The 20,299-nt window shown below is 57.4% G+C and overlaps 1 protein-coding gene across 1 annotated transcript; it reads right to left on the bottom strand.

The window, feature by feature from the left end:
* Window positions 1-610: 610 nt before the first annotated feature.
* Window positions 611-19,417, bottom strand: Serinc2 (serine incorporator 2). The gene is made up of 10 exons (XM_047558632.1): window positions 19,307-19,417; window positions 10,136-10,297; window positions 9,236-9,426; window positions 8,711-8,790; window positions 8,230-8,367; window positions 7,622-7,791; window positions 5,720-5,810; window positions 5,266-5,407; window positions 2,019-2,237; window positions 611-1,203 (listed from the first exon to the last, which is right to left on the bottom strand). The coding sequence occupies exons 1-10, from the start codon at window positions 19,343-19,345 to the stop codon at window positions 1,068-1,070; spliced, it is 1,368 nt and encodes a 455-aa protein (XP_047414588.1). The 5' UTR covers window positions 19,346-19,417; the 3' UTR covers window positions 611-1,067.
* Between the last annotated feature and the right edge of the window lie 882 nt (window positions 19,418-20,299).

The raw sequence follows: 20,299 nt of genomic DNA on the forward strand, positions 1-20,299 counted from the left end.
AGGCTGCTCCAGGGCTCCTCAGCCTGGAAGTGGGAGGCGCGACTCTGGTTTGATGAATGAGGAACCAGCACCCCTAGACTGGAAGGACCTGCCCAGAGCCTGTGGGATTCCCACAGCCTCCACTGTGGGGGCAGCCAGGCTGGCTCAGTGACCTTCCCCAAGGTGGCCTGAGGCCTGGGGCTCACTGCTTTCCTCTGCATTCCCCAGGCACCTGCCCCAGGCGGATGACAATGACCCCTGCAGCAAGATGGGGAGGGTGGCGAGCAAGCCCTTACTGTGGATGTGGCGAGATGGGCAGGACTGCGGGCAGTGACTGGTAAGGGGACCCTGAAGGGAGTGCCCTCAGCCAGTGGCACGGCTCCTGCTCCACCTGGCTCTGGCCTCCCCGCCCTCGGGAAGGGGACCCTGCTGGTCCCACTGTCTCCAGGCTCCCTTCGTCTGGCCCCCAGAGTCCCTTCGTCCAAAGCCTTGGCCGGCCCTCCTTCCTGCCAGCCCAGCATCCTGGGTTCTCCGTGACCCAGAGCACAGACCCCTCATCCTTCAGCCTTGACTCCACTCCCAGCCCACTGGCTGCAGAGGCGACAGGCCCAGCACCAAGGGTGAGGAGCACGGGACACAGGGAGGCACACACGGGTGTGTTTATTGCTCGAAGTCTTGGAGACTCGTAAGGCACGGTCCAGGAAGGGGTGGGGCAGGAACACGGGCTTCGGCGCCAGGCGTCCAGGTGGCGGGTGCTCACTGCCCTCTGAGCAGCTCTGAGCAGCTCTCCCCTCAGCCCCCTTCTGGGCATTGAGGGGACTTTTTTCCCGAGTGAGTGTGGGTCACTGGGGTCAGGGAAGGAAGAGGCAGCTCCGTGGTCTGGGGCAGCGGCAGGTGGGGCACAGGTGTGAGTCCGGTGCTCCCCAGAACCTGACGGCACTAAGACTGCAGGACGGCCACTCAGAACAGGCCTGGAGGAGGGCGAGGGTGGGGAGGATGGGCTCAGCCTGGTGAGTGGGTGTGGGGAGGCGGCAGGTTGGCTGTCGGTGAGCCCCAAGGCACGAAGTGGGCAGGCTCCGGGGGCTGCCTCAGCTGAAGTCGCGGCTGGGCAGGAGCAGAGGCGCCACCAGGGTCCACAGGTAGAGGAACAGCCCTGCCCAGCTGGCGCAGATCTTCACCCACACGGCGGGCCACGTGCTGATCATGGTATAGGTCTCTCCAGGTCTGGAACACACCATCTTCCTGGTGAGCCCAGCCCCTGAGCTCATGACCGTGGTCCTGTTCCCTGACTTTACGACCCACTTGTGACCCCTGACTTCAAGGCCGGCTCTTACCCTGCCTCTGACCCTTCAGACACTTGGCCTCATGAGCCTGGACAAGGAAGGCTCTTGTCCTCCTACCACAGACCTGACCCAGTCGTCGACCTTGAGCTTGACCTGACTCCTGGTCTAACCTTGGGATCCCAATTCTCCGACCTCACTCCCAGCCCCTGACCTTGGGGCTCTGGAACTCCTGACCTTAGTCCTGACTGCTTACCTGTGCTCAGCCCACCCCGACCCCTGACCTTATGACCCCGATCTTAGCTCCTTGATTCTGTCCCTTCAGTCCTGGCTACGGCCTCCAGACCCATGTCACCAGATGACAGCACGGTGTGCACACGTGCCCACGCCATGGCAACGGTCTGAGTGACCGAGACCAGCTGCAGCTCCAGAGGCCCCGCCCCACCCTAGATGCTGACTCGTCCTGCTAACCTGTGACTCTGATTCTGATCCCACCCTACCCCTAACCCTCCAGCCACTAACCTCAAAGCTGACTCCATGGTCCACCTGACTTGAAACCCCACAGCCCTGCACAGGCCCAGCCCCGCCTCCTGTGAGGTCCCCTCCGTCACTCATGAAGCTGCCAGGAGCTGAGCACACTGAGGCAGCAGCAGGGACACTGGGCGGAGCAGGGGCAGATGCCCAGATGCCCCCGGCCTTGAGCAGGCTCAGGGACTCCCAGGGAGGGGCAGAGGAGGGGGCGCCGCAGGCTGCACGCACCTGTACCAGTTGGTGAGCGTCATCATGATGTGCAGGGAGGCCAGCACCAGGCACAGGTGGAAGAAGGAGTAGCTGTAGGTGACACCATCCTGCTCGTTGTCAAAGGCTCGGCCCTGGCAGACCACCACCTGCTGCTGCTGCTGCATGGCCTCCGGGCCGGCCGGGCAGTCCTCCGTCCGCATCAGACTGTTCACCTGCTGGTGGTCTGAGGAGCGCACGCTGTCGGGGAGCCAGGGGGGTGGAGTCAGGGCCGCGGCCACCAAGTGGGGCACAGGGGTAGCAGGGTGGCCCTGGAGCCACGGCACGATTCACAACACCAGACACACGTAGTCTCAGGGCTTCGGAGGCCAGGGACCCGATGACCTGGGCCCAGGAGTTAGTAAGCTGTTCTGACTCCCAACTCCACGCCAACTCCCTCTGTGACCCTGAGCAGGATGCGTGACCTCTCTGAGCCTCTAAGGCCTCCCCTGTACTTCCCTCACAAGGCTGCTGGGAGGTAAGTAGAATAATGACGGAAAGCCCAGCACTGTCCGGGCACAGGGCACGAACTACATGTACGGCCGATACTCCTGAGACACGCATTGGCTACCTCCACAAACTGAGTTCCCAGTGCTGCGGACCACCACACCAGGGAGCTGACTGTCACTAACTCACAATGCTTTCATTAGTCTCAGCTAATCATCTGCCTCCCTTTCCTTCATGGTCACACTAAAAGAAGAAAATGACAATCACAGTGATGGTTATATATCATCGCTTCTGTTCTTTTTTTTTTTTGGCAGTACTGAGGACTGAACCTCTGAGATACACCCCCAGTCCTCATTTTATTTTATTTCGAGACAGGGTCTTGCAGTTGCTGAGGATGGCTCTGAACTTGTAGTGCTCCTGCCTCAGTCTCCACGCCTGGCTGTCGTGGCTTTTCTACGATGAGGACTTGATGTTGAAACAAAATTCAGAAGTTCGAGACATACAGTTTTGAAGACCCAACTCACATTCTGGAAAAAGGTAAAAAGACCAGGTATAGTTCACACTTGTAATCCCAGCAACTCTGGAGGCTGAGACAGGAAAATCGCAAGTTCAAAGCCAGCCTGGACAACTAATATGAGAGCCTGCCTCAAAATGAAAAAGTAAGAAGGCTGCAGGCGAGTGCAGCTCAGCGGTGGAGTGCCTGGGGTTCAATCCCTAGCACTGGGGGAAAAACAAAGAGAAGAAGAGCTGGTTCCCGGCCCTAACCCAGGGAACAGAAGATCCACCCTGGCTGAGCCTCCAGACGGAACCCAATCCCCAGCTACTGTGCGGGTATCAAGTGCAGGAGAGCCAGGCCTGGACCACCCGGAGCTGGGTGGAGACCCAGGTAGTCCTGGCCTCTTGGCAGCTCATGACAGAACTGTGCCGAGGACGGAGCCCTGGATCCGGGGAGCCTCCTGTGACCAAGGTCAGGAAGGCCTATGAGGAGCAGAGTAAGCAGAGCTGAGCACGGGGGTCAGGGATAGGGAGGGACGGAGGACCAGGGGCAAGAAAAGCGTGCAGAGGTCCCGGCCACTGCGGGCTCAAGGCCTTCCTGAGCCTCAGTCGCCCCATCTGTCAAAGAGGCTCTGAGATCCAGGCCTTTCCAGGTTGCACAGGTATCAACATGATGGAGAAGAAAGATGAGCGTGGGCTGCCCTGACCGGACTCGGAGACAATGTTGTGAAAAGGTTAAAACCAAACAGACTGCGAAAAGGCCTCGGCCTCCAAGCACTGCGCCTGGGAGGCCAGCAGGCAGGGGCGTTGCCGCCAGGAGGGCGGCAGAGCAGAGCTAGAGCGCAGGCGCACATCATGGGGCCAGCGGAAGGCGAGCGCGAGTCCGCGGAGTCGCTGAACATTATGACCCGTGCCTTACAAAGCTGCGGCTCCCGTCCACCCAGCTGTGCAAACGTCAGAGGGTTAGAACAACACAGAACACTTATCTTGCACCTGCTACGTGCCAAGCTCCTGCATACTGGTCCTTTGCACTGTTTTATACACAGTAACTCATGGCACCACCCTCAACAATCCAATGAGGTAGGTACTATTTTTATCCTTATTTTATAGGTAAGGAAACTGAGGCACAGAGAGGGTAAATGACTTGCCAAAGATCACATAGTTAGCAAGTGGCAGGGCCAGGTTCAAAGGCAGGCAGGCTAGCTCCAGAGTTCACACTAATAAGCACTTCTAAGACGTTCCTTTTAAAAAGTTGCTGTGGCTGGGCAGGTGGCGCACACCTATAATCCCAGCAGCTCGGGAGGCTGAGGCAGGAGGATCTAGAGTTCAAAGCCATCCTCAGCAAAAGCGAGGCACTAAGCAACTCAGTGAGTTTCTCTAAATAAAATATAAAATAGAGCTGGGGATGTGGCTCAATGGTCGAGTGCCCCTGAGTTCAATCCCCAGTACCCACCCCAGAAAAGCTGCTGAGTAGCCAGGCACAATGAAACATGTCTGTAATTCCAGTTATACAGGAGGCTGAAGCAGGATGATCACAAGTTCGAGGCTAGCCTCAGTAACTTAGCAAGACAGTTAAGAAGGGTTGGGGACATAACTCAGTAGTAAAGTGCCCCTAGGTTTAATCCTTAGTACCAAAAAATAAAAATAAATTAAAAAAATAAAAAGCTGGGACTGGGGAGATAGCTCAGTCGGTAGAGTGCTTGCCGTGTAAGCACAAGGCTCTGGGTTCAATCCCCAGCACCCAAAAAAATAAATAAATAAATAAATAAATAATAAAATAAAATAAAAATAAAAAGCTGCTGTGTGAACTTCAGCATGAGCTGCCCTCTTAGAGAAGATGATGGGGCCACAGCCAGCTCCACACCTCGGAGAGCATCCTTCTCCTCTTACCCAGGAGGAAAGTGAGGCTCTGGAAGATTAGGCCGCTTTCCCAGGCCACATGGCAGGTGAGAAATGGAGCCTGGACCTGCTGGTCCAGTCCAGATCCCTTCCCTGACCCCACAGGTGGTTGGGCTGGAGACGAGGTGGCTCCGGTGCAGAAAAGGGCTGGGCCGGGAGGGCGGTCGGCCCGCCTCTGCTGCCCGCTCAAGCTGGGCCTGCGAGGCTCGCTCCCCACCAGCCCAAGTCGGGTTCCCAGGCCTCCTCACTCTGGCCCCGCACGAGACCACTCCCCAGAGGGCGGACCCCGCACGAGACCACTCCCCAGAGGGCGGACCCCGCACGAGACCACTCCCCAGAGGGCGGACCCCGCACGAGACCACTCCCCAGAGGGCGGACCCCGCCGTACCTGATGAAGAGGGTGCACAGGATGAAGATGACGAGGCCCACGATGCTGGGGGCATCCCACCACTGGCTCTCGTAGCCCTCGGGGCCCGCCAGGACCGTGGCGTTGTCCAGGCGGGTCAGCAAGTGAGGGTTGCACTTCTGGTCTGGGGAGGGGAGCAGAGTCACCTCCACCCACGAAGCCCCGGGGAAGCCAGGCAGCCCTGAGGACGGGCAGGCAGGCAGACAGACAGACAAAAACACAGCCACCAGCCAGGGCCCAGCGGCAGACAGCCCTCAGCACACAAAATGACAGCGTCAACTCTGGGAGCCGGCGGGCAGCCACCTCCCTAAGGGCAGAGTCTCAGGGTGGGCTGCAGCCAGGATGTCCCTGTCACCTGTGAGGGTCCCCAGCTCCTCAGCAGGCCAAGGTGGCCCAGGAACAAGGCCAGGCCTCTCGAGCCCAGGGCCATACTCACCAGGGACATTGGACAGGGCTGACCAGGTGACAAACATGGTGTAGAGCGAGATGACAGAGGCCTGGAGCAGCCCAGAGTTGGGCTGGGCGTCCTGGAGAAGGCCGGCACTGGTAAGTCCCCTGCCAGGCCAGGGACACCCACCACCCCCCAGCCACTCACATATACTAAGGGACCTCAGAGTCCCCCACCCACCCCACCCACCCCACCCCACATTGGGAAAACATGCCAGCCCGGTGGAAGTGGGCTTCTAATTCTTCCTCTTCACACTCTCACTCCTCAGATCACCACCCTCCTCCCTCCTAAAAACCCTCCCAGGTAGACCGCCAACCACAGCCTCCGGGTGTGCCGGCCTTCTCCTCCACCTATCAGTGTAGCATAGCAGCCATGGTGGCTTCTTCTATCACTGCAACCTGCCAACCCTCCCTGCCCCAGGGCCTTTGCACATGCTATATCTACTCCTTGTTTTGTTTGTTTGTTTTTGGTGCCAGGGATTGAACCCAGTGGCGCATAACCACTGAGCCACATTCCCAGCCCTTTTTATTTTTTATTTTGAGACAAGGTCTCACTAGGTTGCTTAGGGCCTCACTTAGTCAATGAGACTGATCTTGAACTCATAATCCTCCTGCCTCAGCCTCCTGAGTCACTGGGATTACAGGAGTGCACTACCGCGCCCATCAGTCCTTCCTTCACTTTGTTTTTTTCCTGGTATCAGGCATTGAACTCAGGGGCACTCAACCACTGAGCCACATTCAGCCCTATTTTGTATTTTATTTAGAGACAGGGTCTCACTGAGTTGCTTAGGGCCTTGCTAAATTGCTGAGGCTGGCCTCGAACTTGCCATCCTCCTGCCTCAGCCTCCCATGTGACTGGGAGTACAGGCCTGCACCATCATGCCTGGCCTCTTTACTTCTTTAAGCCTGTGTTTCATTGTAAGGTGGGTTGATGATGTGAGGACCAAGTGACATAGGTGACAAATGCCATTAACTTAGAGCCACTATTCTCATTTCTCCTGTTCCTGGCAGCTGTAGCCCCAATCCTAGAAGTGAGCCTGGCAAGCCAGGCACAGTGGTACAGGCCTGTAATCCCAGTGATTTAGGAGGCTGAGACAGGAGGATTATGAGTTCAAGGCCAGCCTCAGCAATTTAGCAAGGCCCTAGGCAACTTAGTGAGATCCTGGGTTCAATCCCCAGTTACCCCCCCCCCCCCCAAAAAAAGGTATTTGCTGAATGAACGCTGGTTGCAGTGTGTTCTGGGACAAAGCATCTCCCTCTCTGGGCTTCAGCTTTCTCACACAAATGCAGGCTCTGAGCAGAAAAGAGGTTCAGCCTTTCTACTGAAGATACACAGAGACCACCCAAGCTGGCTTTGAAACTCCTGTGGTGCTGAGATCCACACCGTGAGGTACTGCTGGACGCATAAGGTGGCCCTGAGACATTTTGAAGAACATTCACCCTGGGAGCCCCCACCCACTGTCTCAGAGGGTCTGAGATGGGACCCTGGAATTTCACCCCCAGCACCATTTATTGAATCATCCAGGAATCACTCACTAACTCTTCCTGATGGTCTTCTAATTTGTGTGAGAAAAAAAAAAAAAAAGATATCTAGAACTCCAACAGCTGATGTCTGATTGTTCCCTCTCATGCCAGGCACTGCTCCCCGTTCAATCCTGTGACGGTAGCTACAAGCAGCTGGTGTGATCATCCCCCTTTTACATTTGAGGAAAGATGGGCACAGAGAGGTTACAGCGCTTTCCCAAAGACACCCAGCATGTAGACGTGAGAGCCAACACTCCAGGCTCGGGATGCTACCTCTGGAACCCATGCTCTAAATGTCAGTCCCTGCCCCAGAACCCAGGTTTCTACAGAAGTCCCACCTGCCAAAGGGGCTGCCGGGCGGGCTCACCTGGACCTTGGGCAGGACAGCCACGATGGAGAGGCAGACACAGAAGGTGAGGTTGAGGCCGATGAAGATCTTGCCCTCGTAGCAGGCGCCCGGATGCGTGTAGTAGATGAACATCAGCGTCACAGCCGTGACGGTCAGCGCGTAGAAGAGGAAGGTGAAGAAGAAGAGGCCTGCGGGAGGGGCAGCAGCGCCGGCTCAGGGGGGACCCCACCCTCCGGGGCTCCGTCCTCATTCAGGGTCTTCCACCAGGGCCTCTGAGTGACTGCCCCATCCGGAGCTGGCATGGGGTGGCCGTCACCACGATCACAACGCGGTCAGAGCAGTCTGATAAGACGGCACTGCGGTGGGAGACAGACCAGCGCGCAGGGCGCCAAGACCACGCCACACCTGGGCAGCGCTCAACCGGGGCTCCCTCTGCTCCCGGGGCTGCAGGGGCCGGTGACCCTTGGAGCTCCGTCTGGGCACCACCAGAAGGTGGCGCTGCGCTGCGCAGCAGCCCTGAGCTCCGGGTCGGAGGCCTCCGGGTCAGCTCTCCTCCACTCCCGAGGGCACGCCCTGCCCGCGGGGAGCCCCGGCTGCCCAGCCCCTGTGCCAGGCCCGGCACTGACCTGCGTACCAGGCGCGGGAGTCGCGCTCCTCGGCCTTGCACAGCCACCGCTGGTTCCAGGAGTGCGCGAAGTCGATGAGCAGAACCAGCTGGATGAGGATGAAGAGGAAGGAGCCCACGGCGCCGAAGTAGAACCAGACTGCGGGCGGGGGGCGGGGTGAGGCCAGCGGAGGCCGGGGGCAGCCACCCGCGGTCTCCCTCTCACACACCACCGTCCAGTCAGTCATCCTGCAGCAGAGTCCCCGCCTTCAGGGAGCCCTGGCCTTGCAGAGACGCACAGCAGAATAGGGGTCGGGCCAGGTGGGTCCCCCCACCCCAGCTGCCCCAAGACAATGAAACCAAGCATTAGCACTGTCCCATGGTGGGGGGCAGCAGCCTGGGTCAGTGTGCCAGGGCCAAGGGCAGCCCCACCAAGCCCCCACCCAAAGCCCCACAGTCCTGCCACCTCCCTGCTAGCCCTCCAGTGCCCCCGAGCCACCTACTCTTGGAGAAGGAGCCACTAGGGATGTAGAAGGCACCCACGGTGATACCCACGAGGACCAGGAACTTAAAGAACCAAAACCTGCAGTGGGGACAGACAAGGAAGCTGAGCAGGGGCAAGACACCAGAAGCCAGACCAGGCCTGGCCCCAGAGCCCTGCTCCCAAAGAACAGACCCTGGGAGAGGCAAAGAAGGGCTTCCTGATGGGCACAGAAAGCCTGCCCTGCCCCCAGAAGAAGCCCTGAGGGGCAGAGAGGGAAAAACCAAGCAGTGAGCATGACTGCCCGAGTTCTAGCCGACTGTGTCAGTCCCTAAAGTGCTGTGTGACCTCAGGCGCACTACTGCCCTTTCTGAACTTTCTTTCCTCATCAGAGAAACAGGTACGACTCAGTGAGGTGTTCTCTGTGCTGTGACCCCTGGCTTCAGTGACTCCCAAGTCTGAGGGCAGAGTCTCGAGATCCTGGGAACTGGCAGAGGAGGAGAAGGGGGCTGGGGAAGAGCGCCAGGGGGCAGGGCCCCTCCCTTACCCATTCTGGATGGCAGCGCGGGGGTCCCGGCTGCTGCGCACACACATCATGAGCAGAGCGAAGAGGAAGAAAAAGGCCGCCGTGGAGAAGCACATGCGGTAGACGGCGCGGAAGCCCAGCAGGGAGCCACAGTTGATGTGGCCCTGCAGGACAACGAGGTTTCCAGCCCCCTCCTCACACACCCAGGGCAGCTGTGAAGACAGACAGCCGCCTGAGTGCCCGGCTCGCCCACAGCGCACAGCCCAGGGCGGCAGGAGCAGGAGGGGCGCGCGGCCCAGCGCCCCCTCCGCCACCCCCACCCACTGCGGGGGCAGGAGCCCCGTGACGGACCCTCCCAGCTCGTTCCTGGCTGTGTGCTTTCCTGGTATCCCTCCAGGGCCAGTGACGCACTGTGGAGCTCCCCAGCGTGGCCTCCACCCGCCACCTGGCTCATGTCACAGTCTTGGGGAAAACAGAGCCGCGGGCTGACCTGGGTCCAGGGCGCACTGCCCGCATTCCTCCGAGCTCCCCGGGACTCACACCTGGACGCGGGCAGGTGTGCCCCGCCCTTAGCCCCCCGTCTGTGCCGGGAGATGAAGAGAAGAGCCAGGACCCCACTCCGGGCTCCAGCACTGGCGGGAGCCAGCCGTCCAAGGGACAGCAGTGACTAGCAGCATTTCCCAAGGAGACCACGGCTTCTGAGAAACAGGACTCCCTCACGAGGTTCAAGTTCTCCCCACACAAGAAAGGGCCCCACCATTGCCACCCGCAGCTCACAGGGGCGCCGGGACTCCTGCCCGCCTCTGTGAGCGCAGGGCCCCGAGCCTGCGCCCTCTAGCTGGAGAGCCGAGGCCCCTCCTGCAGCCAGGTCGGGAGCTGCTCCCCGAGCCGCCGCCTCCCGCCTCCCGCCCTGGCGCTCACCTTGTGCAGCTGGCTCTCCACGCCGGGGCTCAGCATGATGATGGACACCAGCACGCCCAGGAAGAGGAAGCTGGTGAAGACCAGGCGGCTCACGGTTGAGTTGCGGCTGGCGGGGCAGCAGCCGCACAGGAGGCAGGGAGCCGTGCCGCAGAGGCAGGAGGCCTGCGGGGAGGGGCACTGTCACCTGCCTGTTCAGGGGTTCCAATCTGGACTGAGCTGGGCAGCGACACGCGCTTCCCAGATGTTATCCCGTCTAACTGCCAAGCTGCAGGGGAGTCAACAAAACCCAACAGTGGCTTTGGAAAGAGAGAGCTGGAGCAGGGCCTGGTGGCTTGGGCCTGTCATCCCAGGGACTCAAGAGGCTGAGGCAGGAGGATTTCAAGTTTGAGGCCAGGCTTGGCAATGTAGTGGGGCATTGTCTCAAAATTAAAAATTAAAAAGCACTGGGGATATAGCTGGGTGGTAGAGCACCCCTGGGTTCAATCCAGTGCACCCCCTGCCCACAAAAAAGGGAAGAGAAAGCTGTGGTCACAGTTTCTTAGTTGGGGGAATGGAAAAAAAAAAAATCAGAAAGCCAGCTCTGTCACTGTATGACTTTACACAACTCACTCAACCTCTCTGAACTTGTCTCCTCGCCTATAAAATAGGAATCATTACCTACCTCTCACAGGAAAAGTATGAGAACGAAACAGGGATTTAAAATTTCAACCCCCTCGGGCTTCCTTTTCCCTTCCCCTTACTTCTCCACAGGACTCTCTGTCTTCTGATGGGCCCCTTATTTTACTTGTCTGCTTCCCCTGCCAGCGAGCATGGAGTTTTGTCTGTGTTGTGCACGGAGGACCACACAGTGCCTGGCACACAGTAGGAGATCGTAGGCTATCTACTGAATGAATATAGAGTGTTTGACATAGAAGCGGACAAGACCTCAGAAAACAGCAAGCGCATAATAAGCATTCGTTGAATGAACAGAATAGAAACTCCAGAGCGGCCGTCCTTGCAGCCGCCTGGGTGGATGTCGTACAAGCCGAACTTGGCCGCCCTCAACGCCCTGGAAGCATCCGCTCGCCTTCACCCCAGCTTGGCAGCATCCTCCCAATACCGCCAGCTGCCGAGCGACTATGGGCCACCACCATCACGGGGCCACACACAGGCAACTGGGAACTGTCATGTGCCCCAAGGCAAGTATGCGGAACTGCTGGCATCACGGAAGAGCTGGGGAAGGAGCTAAGGCCACCTCTGCAGGGAGCAAGAGTGCCAGGAGAGGCTGGAGCCAGGCAGCACGCACGCTCAGGACTGGCTCTGGTGTGCTTAGCGAAGCGGCGGAAAGCCAGACCCCAGCCTCCTTGTCTGCCGGGGAGGGTCTCTACAGTGTGAGAGGTGACAGCTCATCTTCCCTGTTAGGATGGAACACTTGTTTTCAAAATGGTAACACTTTAGTTTTTTCTCCCAAGATTCACAGTCTCAAAATATTGGGAAAATATTTCGAAGTTAATTAGGATTTGCATTTTACCTAGTTAGGAATGACCCAGGATTTGTTCTTTTTTTTTAAGCATTGATTTAAAAGATGCATGTGAAGTTATTTTACAGCAAACTGTTGTTTGGCTCCAAGATACCAGTGTCCCTTTAATCTTTTGAATACTTTATGTCACTCAAATTGTTCTTTGTTCCTTTTCATAAGCTCAGTTGATCCGAAGGACTTTGTTTGAATGCATCCTGACCAACTGCTTCACTTAGCTGGTCCCGTGTGCCATACAGTGTAGGTTCTGCTTAATGGCACTTCTTTTTTGCTTAAGCATTTGCAGGACTCTTAGTGCTTCAAGGTCAATTTTAAGAGTGCACAAGTTATAAATACAGAAGAAAGAGCAACCTGCCAAATCTAACAAGGACCCCGAAAATTTTCATACTAAGACTGTATGTAGATTTCAGTTCTGTGTTTATTGTAAGTTGATCAAAACATCTGGAAGAAAATGACTAAAACTGCATCTTTGTATGTATTTATTACTTGATGTAATAAAGCTTATTTTCATTTAAAAAAAAGAAACTCCCGAGCGGCTACGCTCTAGCGCTGTACCAGTTTGGGACAACAGGTGGCGATCTAATTCTTCCCTTCTGGGGTCCCTGGTCGGCTGCTGTCAGAAGTCACACAGGGGCTGCTGAGGCCACACTCCTCACAGCCGGTCCCTGGAAAAGGAGACCCGCCCCCCTGCCTTTGAAGAAACAGGCCCCGCCTCCAGCTTCACCTGATAAACCTCGTCCCCAAACCACCCAAGTCCTCTCCCAGGTGTTTAAGAGCAAGACACAGGTCTTGACGAGTGCCCGCAAGAAAAAGTACCCACTGCCATGAGTGCCAAGGCGGGTGGCGGGTGGGGGAAGGTCACCTTGAGGAAGCGGCATTTCAGCTGAGAGCTGAGGGGCAGGAGGCACCCAGACCCTGGGGCTTGGGGCCGCGGAGCTGGGGCAGTGGAGGCTGGGGAAGGAGGCCCTGTGTTCTCCTGGGGAAGCCTCCTGAGCCGGCAGGTGGTGAGCGGGGAGTGATGGCGTCCGCCAGGCCAGCAGGACCAGACCGGCTCAGGACTGGCTGTCATCAGAAGAGGAATAACTGGCCCTGGAGGTGAGCTTTGCAGAGAGTAGGCGGAAAGGGCCCAGGTCCTGAGACTCCAGCCTTCCTGGCTGAACTGGTCACAGGCAGTGGCGCCTCAGCTGGGGACGGAGTTGCCTTTCCTCTGCCTCTTCTCTTCTGAGGACACCCCTGGAAAACCTCCTTCGGACCCCTCTCTGTCACCCACAGAGCCAAGTACAGCTCAGTGTTGCGTTCAGTGCTTGGGGGATCAAATTGTTCTTCGTGGTCCAAGCCACAACAGCCTGGTTACATCCTGCAGTTGCCACCACAAGCCCTGCCTATCCATGGCCATATCTGGGGAATGAGGGGACAAGCATAAACCAGGAAAATATTTTGTGGGCCATAAGGAGTCTCCTGGTTATCAGACAGAGGAGGTGATTAGTTCCATTTTACAGATGTGGACTTTGAGACCAGAGAGGTTCAGAAACTTAACTGGGGTCACAGAGCAAGTCAACAAAAGCACTGGGATTCAAGTAATCCAATGACAGCTACCACCTCTGAGGGGCTACTCAGCGGCGCCATGGTGGTGAGCACTGTATCTACCTTAAGCCTCTGACAGTACGAAGTGTGTGTCAGCCTCCCATTTACATATGGGGAAACTGAGACTGGAAAAGGTGACATGAGCAAGGTCACACAGCAGGTAAGCCCAGGAGTCTGTGTGCTGCCCAAGAGCCACACTGATGGCGGTCTCGTTTAATTTAAAAATACCCCAGTGAAGAAAAGCATCCCTCCACGCCCGGAGGAATCCCAGGGAGGCCAGCAGGCACTCCCCTCAGACACCACGTGGCAGCGAGGACCTGAGGGCCCGACTCTGGCTCGTTACCATTTCAACCTGCCACCCGGGCGACAAGACAAGAGAAGCCATCCCAACTTCAGGGAGCTTGACCTTTCAATTCACTCATGAGACCAGAATGCAGGTGGTTCCTGCTACCGGATACCTGGGGACTTCCGAGGCCCAATCAGCAACCAGAGAGACCAGGAGGGAGGGAGGCGGAAGCTGCCCCAGCTGTGGGAGCCAGGAAACTCCTGGACCCCTCTCCCACCTCTGTAAGGACCCCTCCTGCAGACAGGCAGGCAGGCAGGCCAGGCCGCGGGCCTCCTCGTGAGCACAGGGAAGTTCCGTTCATACAGGAAGCCCAGGGGAACAGGAAAAGGGAATGTCCATCGGAACATCAAGGCAGATTCCCCTGCCAAGTGTGGCCAGCGTGTGGGTGACAATTATGTGTCAGTCGAGTTGATTTTACAGATAGGAAAAAAATTAAGATTTTTAAATAAAGATTAAAAACTCAAATCGGCACAAAGCTTTAGGTTTTATGAGCTTCTTATCATCTCAAGAAACTGCAGATGATATCATGTCCAATACCTGGGGACGGTGGTGGCCCCTCCACTCTTGGGATCACTAGAGGTGATGAGGATCACTGAGCTGCAGAGTGACATGGGTCAGTGCTCCAGGCAGCTGCAGCTGCCCCGCGACTCCAACCACTTCCTGCCCCGCATGCCCGAGGCAGCGATGGAAAAGCACAGAACACCTAGCGCTGGCCGAACCCCAGCACTGGCCCGGGGCCTCAGGACGGAGAACTCACTCGGAACTTAAGAAGCCCAGACTCAGAATCTCAGCTGCAAGGGGCCTGGGCATTTGACCAATCCAGCCAGAAAAAGCCAGCTGTCCTCCGCTGTGCACGCACTGCCGGTGACAGAGAGCTCACCACCTCACACAGCAGGCTGGACGCTCGAGCCCCGAGAGGTTTGGCATGGTGGGAACAGGTCTCATTCAGTCATCCACACACCACCGGTCCTAGGAACCCTACCCTTGGGGCACCAGGCGGGCAGGAGAGGCAGATCAAGGCTGAGCCAGTTTCGAATTGTTTTGTTTGAAACAAACTGGCCCTTCACTTCTGCCTACAGATCCAAAAGAACTGAAAGTAGGGATCAAACATACACCCATGTTCACAGCAGCCAAAAGGCGAAAACCACCCAAATGTGTATTGATGGGTAAATGGCTAGACAAAACCTGGTCTAGTTATACAGTGGAATAATACCCGCTCATGAAAAGGAGGGACTTTCTGACACATGCTACATCAAGGATGACCCCCAGGATGTGACGGCCACAGAAGCCAGTCACAAGAGGGCAAGTGCTGCATGCTGGACTTACTGAAAAACCTCAAGCAGTCATGGTCATTGAGAGAAAAAGTATAACAGTCATTACCAGGGGCTGCTTCTTTCACCAGATGGTTACCAGGGTGGCTACTGTCAATGGGAGCTTCAGTCTGTGAAGATGAAATGGGGTGAACAGGCTGGTGATGGCAGAAGGCTGGGGCTGGGCTGGGGCTCAGTGGTGAGCACTCGCCTAGCATGTGCGAGGCACTGGGTTCCATCTCAGCACCAGATGTAATTAAGTAAAATAAAGGTACTGTGTCCACCTGCAACTAAAAATAATGCTTAAAATGGAGCCGGGCACCACGGTGTGCACCTGTGGTCCTGTCAACTCAGGACCCTGAGGCAGGAGAAGCATCTGAGCCCAGGAGTGTGAGACCAGCCTGGGCAACAGAGCAAGACCCTGTCTCAAAAGAAAGTAAGAAAAATGGTTCAGATGACACATTTTAAATCGCAGGCATTTTACCACGATAAAAGAGGGAGGAGACAGGGAGCTTCCCAGGGAGAGCAGGAAGCTAGGGGAGGTGGGAGGAGGGTTGTCCTAGCCAAGGGAATCACACATGCCACATTTAGTCGATGTTTTATTTCCTGGTGTGGTGCCCGGAAGTGGCGACCAGAATCCCTTAGGTGAGTCTGAACTTCACCCCATAGGCAATAGGGAACTGCCAAAGAGTAATGACATCAGATTTGCATTTTAGACATATCACTTTGACTGGACATTTTGGCACATGCCTGTAATCCCAACGACTCTGGAGGCTGAGGCAGGAGGATCACTTCAGTTCGAAGCCAGCCTCAGCAACTAATGGAGGTCCTAAGCAACTTAGTGAGACCCTGTCTCCAAATAAAAAATAAAAAGGGCTGGGGATGTGGTTTAGTGGGTAAGCACCCCTGGTTCAAATCCCTAGTACAAAAAAAAAAAAAAAAAGAAAGAAAGAACAAAAAGAGAAACATCCCTTTGGCTGCAGAACAGAGGACAGGCCACAGAGTGGCATGCAGTGTGGTGGGAGTAGGGAGAGGGAGCAGGGGCCGTTTCCAGTAAGCCAGACAGGAAGCCAGCTTCTGCCACATGGCTGCGCTCCCTTCCCTGACGATGCCACTCACTTGGGATCCGTATCATTACGGTTGCATTAGTTAAAACCCATTTTTACTACGTATCTCTGCTGAAACAAAACGAAAAAAGAAAAAAAAAAGTTAAAAAGGTAAATCTTACGTCATATTTTGTTGCCATTTTAAAACAAAAACACTGGCCCCAGCAAGAACACACCCTGTAGCCTTCACTAGCCATTCGCAGTGGCCAGGCCACCCCCAGAGCAGCCTCCACACAGGGAAGAGGCAGCCTGAAGCTATTCAAGGCATGCTTCCTTCCCCTGCGCAGTGCAGTCTGACCCCAGGCGAGTCTCTCCTCCCTCTGTGGGACTCAGTTTCCTCATCTAGGAAATGGACTCCTGGCCAAGGGCAGTGGCTCTGAGCCCAGTCTCCGGGTGGACACCCCAGCTCAGCTTCCCCACTTCCTCGCTGGCACTTCCTCGCTGGTGGCTGGGAGCAGTTTCCCAGCCTGGGGGCTTACGGAGCCGAGCAGCCGCAGGAGGCCAGCTCGCAGGAGGCCAGCTCCCGGGTAGACACGCTGATGTTCCATTTAATCCCAGGACACTCCCGAGAGGCAGAAACCACTGTCCTTCCCACTGTACAGACAAGCAGGGGGCAGAGTGACTGCCCACGGTCTTGCAGATGAGAAGAGGCCAACCAGGACCTGAGTCCAGCTGTTCTGACCTTTCACAGTCCCTCCGTGCAGAGGGCCCTCCCTCAACATTTGCTGACTGTCCAGTCACACTGTGCCAACTTGCCTGGTGACTCCTAGCCCCAAGGGACCCACCTTATCCCCGTCCAAGGCTAGTCTCGCCTCCTGTCCAGGGCAACTACTCGGAGAGGCAGATGGTCACAGCTGGGAGGTTCAGAAGTCTTCCCCACCAACACATGCACCCCAAACAGTCCCCTTAAGATGCCTGGAAGCCTTCCAAAGGGCCTTAGTTCTATGGGGCAACTCTTTACTGAAACGGGCTGTTGGTGTCCAGGAGAGTCCACTGTACCAGTTAATACCATGTGGCCTTGGGGAACCACCTGCCTTCTCTGATCTGGCTTCCTCATCTTTAAAGTGGGAATATTAAGTGCCTTGCTCATCACAGTGCTGGCCTGTGCCATCCTCTGCAGGGCAGCTCTTTCCCATGAGTGCTGGGCCTATATAAGAACACAGTAAATGGTGGCCATCATTGGTATGGTGTATGTAAAATGGGACGTCGGTGCCACAGGGGTGGGGGTAGAACCAGTGGGATGGCATGGGCGAGGGCCTCAGCACAGCAACTGGTGCAGTGTCAGAGGTCAGAACTCCACGGGAGGGTGATTCTACCCTAGGCCAGCCCTGTCCACAACCAGGATGTGGGAGAGGGAGTGGGGGTGTTCACAGAAACCTAGACCAGGAAACAAATTTTAATCCTGACTGTGCAACCTTAGGCAAAGCAGCTAACCTCTCTGGGCTGCAGTTTCCATGCCTGTAAACTGAGGGTTTGAGCAGGCCTGTCTGCTCTCAGCATTGAATCCTATGACTCAGACACTCTCCAGATGGAATTCTCCACACATCTTCCATCAGAGATAAAATCACCCATGGTGAGCACTCGCCACACGCCAGGCGTGCTGGGCACTTTCCACGTCTACTGCTTTTTGTTTCTTTTGGTACCGGGGATTGAACCCAGCAGGGACTGAACCCAGGTGCTTTACCACTGAGCCACATCCCTAGTCCCTTTTTTATGTTTTATTTAGAGACAGGGTCTTGCCAAGTTGCCTAGGGCCTTGGTAAGTTGCTGAGGCTGGCTTTGGACAGGGATCCTCCTGCCTCAGCCTCCCAAGTCACGGGGATTGCAGGCCTGTGCCACTGGACTCTTGCCCAGCCCCATGTCTACCATTTAACATTCCCAACAGCATTGCCAGGGAAGCACCGCCACGGTCCTTGACTTACAGACAGGAAACCAAGGATGGGGGATTAGCGGGCCTCCTCTCAACATCCCCTGCCCCACCCAGCACAGCAAAACTGGTGCCAACCCTGCAGAACCAGAAGAAAAACCAGTCACCCTCAGGGAAGCGGTTCCTCCCTGACCAGGAGGCAAAGGGGTCCTGGGCAGAGACCAGCCCAAACCTTGAATTCCCTGGGCTGGGCAGGACTGCAGGTACCAGCTGATCCGTCCTCCTGCGCGCGCGCGCACACACACACACACACACACACACACACACACACACTTCACAGATGGGAAACGGAGGCCCAGAGAAGAACAGAGAATTGTGTCGAGGGACCCACTCTAAGGCCTCCCTAGGCTGAGCTCATTCTCAGAAAATGGCTACCAAGTAAATCTCTAGATCCCCAGCGCTCGCCCCACGCCCCCCTCCTCACACACACAAATCAGGGACAAAGGAAGGCAAGTTCTGAGCTTTCCTTAGGCGGCTGCCTGGCAGCCCCCTCTCTTTCTCCGCCCCTCTTTGTGTGGGGCCAGAGCGGGAGGGAGCTGCTGAATGAACCTCGCATTTAATGAAGGGGAAGGGAAGAAAGAGGGGGCGGGGGAGGGAAGTCAGAGGGCCCCCCAGCTCTCCAGCTCAGGCGACCAGGCACGCACACCCAAACTCCCTCAGCTCCTCGGTCTCCCACTCCAAAGTTTGGCCCGGGGGGTGACAACTGGCACCAACCCCACTCAGGGCGGCTAGGGAAGACCGGATGGGGGCTCCTCCCCACCCCTCTCCCATCGCAGCGCTGGGGCCCCGCACGGAAGGGTCCAGGGCTTGCTGGGGAAGTAAGTGCCCAGGAGTTCGCGCAGACAAGGACGCGGAGAGGCGGGGAGGGATGGACAGAGGGACGCCCGAACCCCGAACTCGGAGACGCGTTTCGGGCAAATACAAATGGACATACTGTGCCGCACCGACAGGGCCACGCCGTCTGCCAAAGGGACAGAGAAGGGCACTGGGCAGAGAGGGACAGGGGCCAGGCAGGACACACAAAGAGTCGGAGCGTCCGGGAAAAAGACGAGAGACGCGCCCGAGAACCACCCCAAGTCGGGCGGGAAGGGCCGGGCCGGGGCCGCGACGCTCCCTCCGCCCCGCGCGGGCCTCGGTCTCCCCGGTGCCCCGAGGCGCCGCCGAGGGCGCGCCCCGCCCGGCCCCGGAACCCGAGCCGGGACACCAGCTGTCGCGGCGCCGGCGCCGCCACCCCGGACCGAGTGGTTGGGGGCGCCGGCTGAGACAGGAGCCCGAGGGACGAGGAGGCGGGTGCGGGCCGAGGAGGACAAGTTTGGAGGAAGGAAAAAGAAGAAACTACTTGGAGGAAGAAGACAGGACAGAAGTGCGGGGCGGGCACTCACGCAGCCGAGCAGGGAGCAGGCGCCCAGGCAGGCGCCCATGGCGGCGGCGGCGGCGGCGGCGGCGGCGGGCCTCGGGGTCCCGTCCGGCTCCCAGTGCCCGCCTGGCCCCGCCCCGCCCCGCCCCGCCCCGCCCCACCTGCCGAAGCCGCTCGGCCCTTTCCGGCGGCACTCGGGGCCTCCCGGACTCACCTGGGGCAGGTGCGCGGGGCGGGACCGTAGCGGAAGGGGAGGTGCAGGACTCCAGGGCGCAGGAGTCGTGCCACCCGACCCAGCTCTGGCCCCGGCTGGTACCCCGGTCCAAAGCGATGATTTGAACAAAGACCTGAGTCTGAGCTCCGTAAGACCACTGTGTGACCTCGGGACACCGTCATCCCTAGAGGCAGAATCCAAGAGGTGGTCCCGCTGACTCCACGACCCTTGGCGCGGAGCTTTGCTCCACACCTGGTGTTGAAGGATGAATAATTGGAGGAAGAAGCGTAGGCTCAGAGGTCACCTCGCCTCTCTGAGCCTCAGTTTCCCCAGCCGTAAAGCGAGGGGACTTGCCTCACAGAGCTGTTACAACACATAGAAGCCTAATGAATGTAAGTTCCTCGTCTAAGCCCGTGTCATCCCCATCCCTTCGGAGACCCCCGCTCCGTGCTTTCAAACCAGTCCCTTCCATCCACCTGTTTTTCAAATTCTACCGACTTTGAGAAGCTTGTCTAGGGCCACACGCCCCACAGTCACCACTACCCACTGGTTTCTCAGTTGGAGAGACCCAAACCCTGGCCTCTGGGTTAGGAGGTCCTGGTGAGGGGTGTTCCTAGCAGATGTCTCCCCCGGGGCAGGTGTGAGAGACCCAGCAGAAGGTTCTGTAATTACTCTAGTTCACCCTCCAGCCCTCTCCTCCACCAGCTCTAGACCTGGTAGCGTGAGGGAAGGAAGCCTGCGTGCCCCACGGCTGGCCCAGGGGCCAAAGATCCGGCCTGACTGCTTCCTCGGTGATTCACAGGG

This window comes from Sciurus carolinensis, chromosome 1, assembly GCF_902686445.1.
Source record: "Sciurus carolinensis chromosome 1, mSciCar1.2, whole genome shotgun sequence".
NCBI lineage: Eukaryota > Metazoa > Chordata > Mammalia > Rodentia > Sciuridae > Sciurus > Sciurus carolinensis.

Excerpts from the sequence above, each read along its gene's own strand:
- Serinc2 (XM_047558632.1), bottom strand. The coding sequence starts at position 19,345 with ATGGGCGCCTGCCTGGGCGCCTGCTCCCTGCTCGGCTGC. Across the intron at positions 10,298-19,306 it reads CCTGCTCCCTGCTCGGCTGC|GCCTCCTGCCTCTGCGGCAC; the intron begins GTGAGTGCCCGC and ends CCCTCCCCGCAG. Across the intron at positions 5,408-5,719 it reads AGCCCTGTCCAATGTCCCTG|ACCAGAAGTGCAACCCTCAC; the intron begins GTGAGTATGGCC and ends TCCCCTCCCCAG.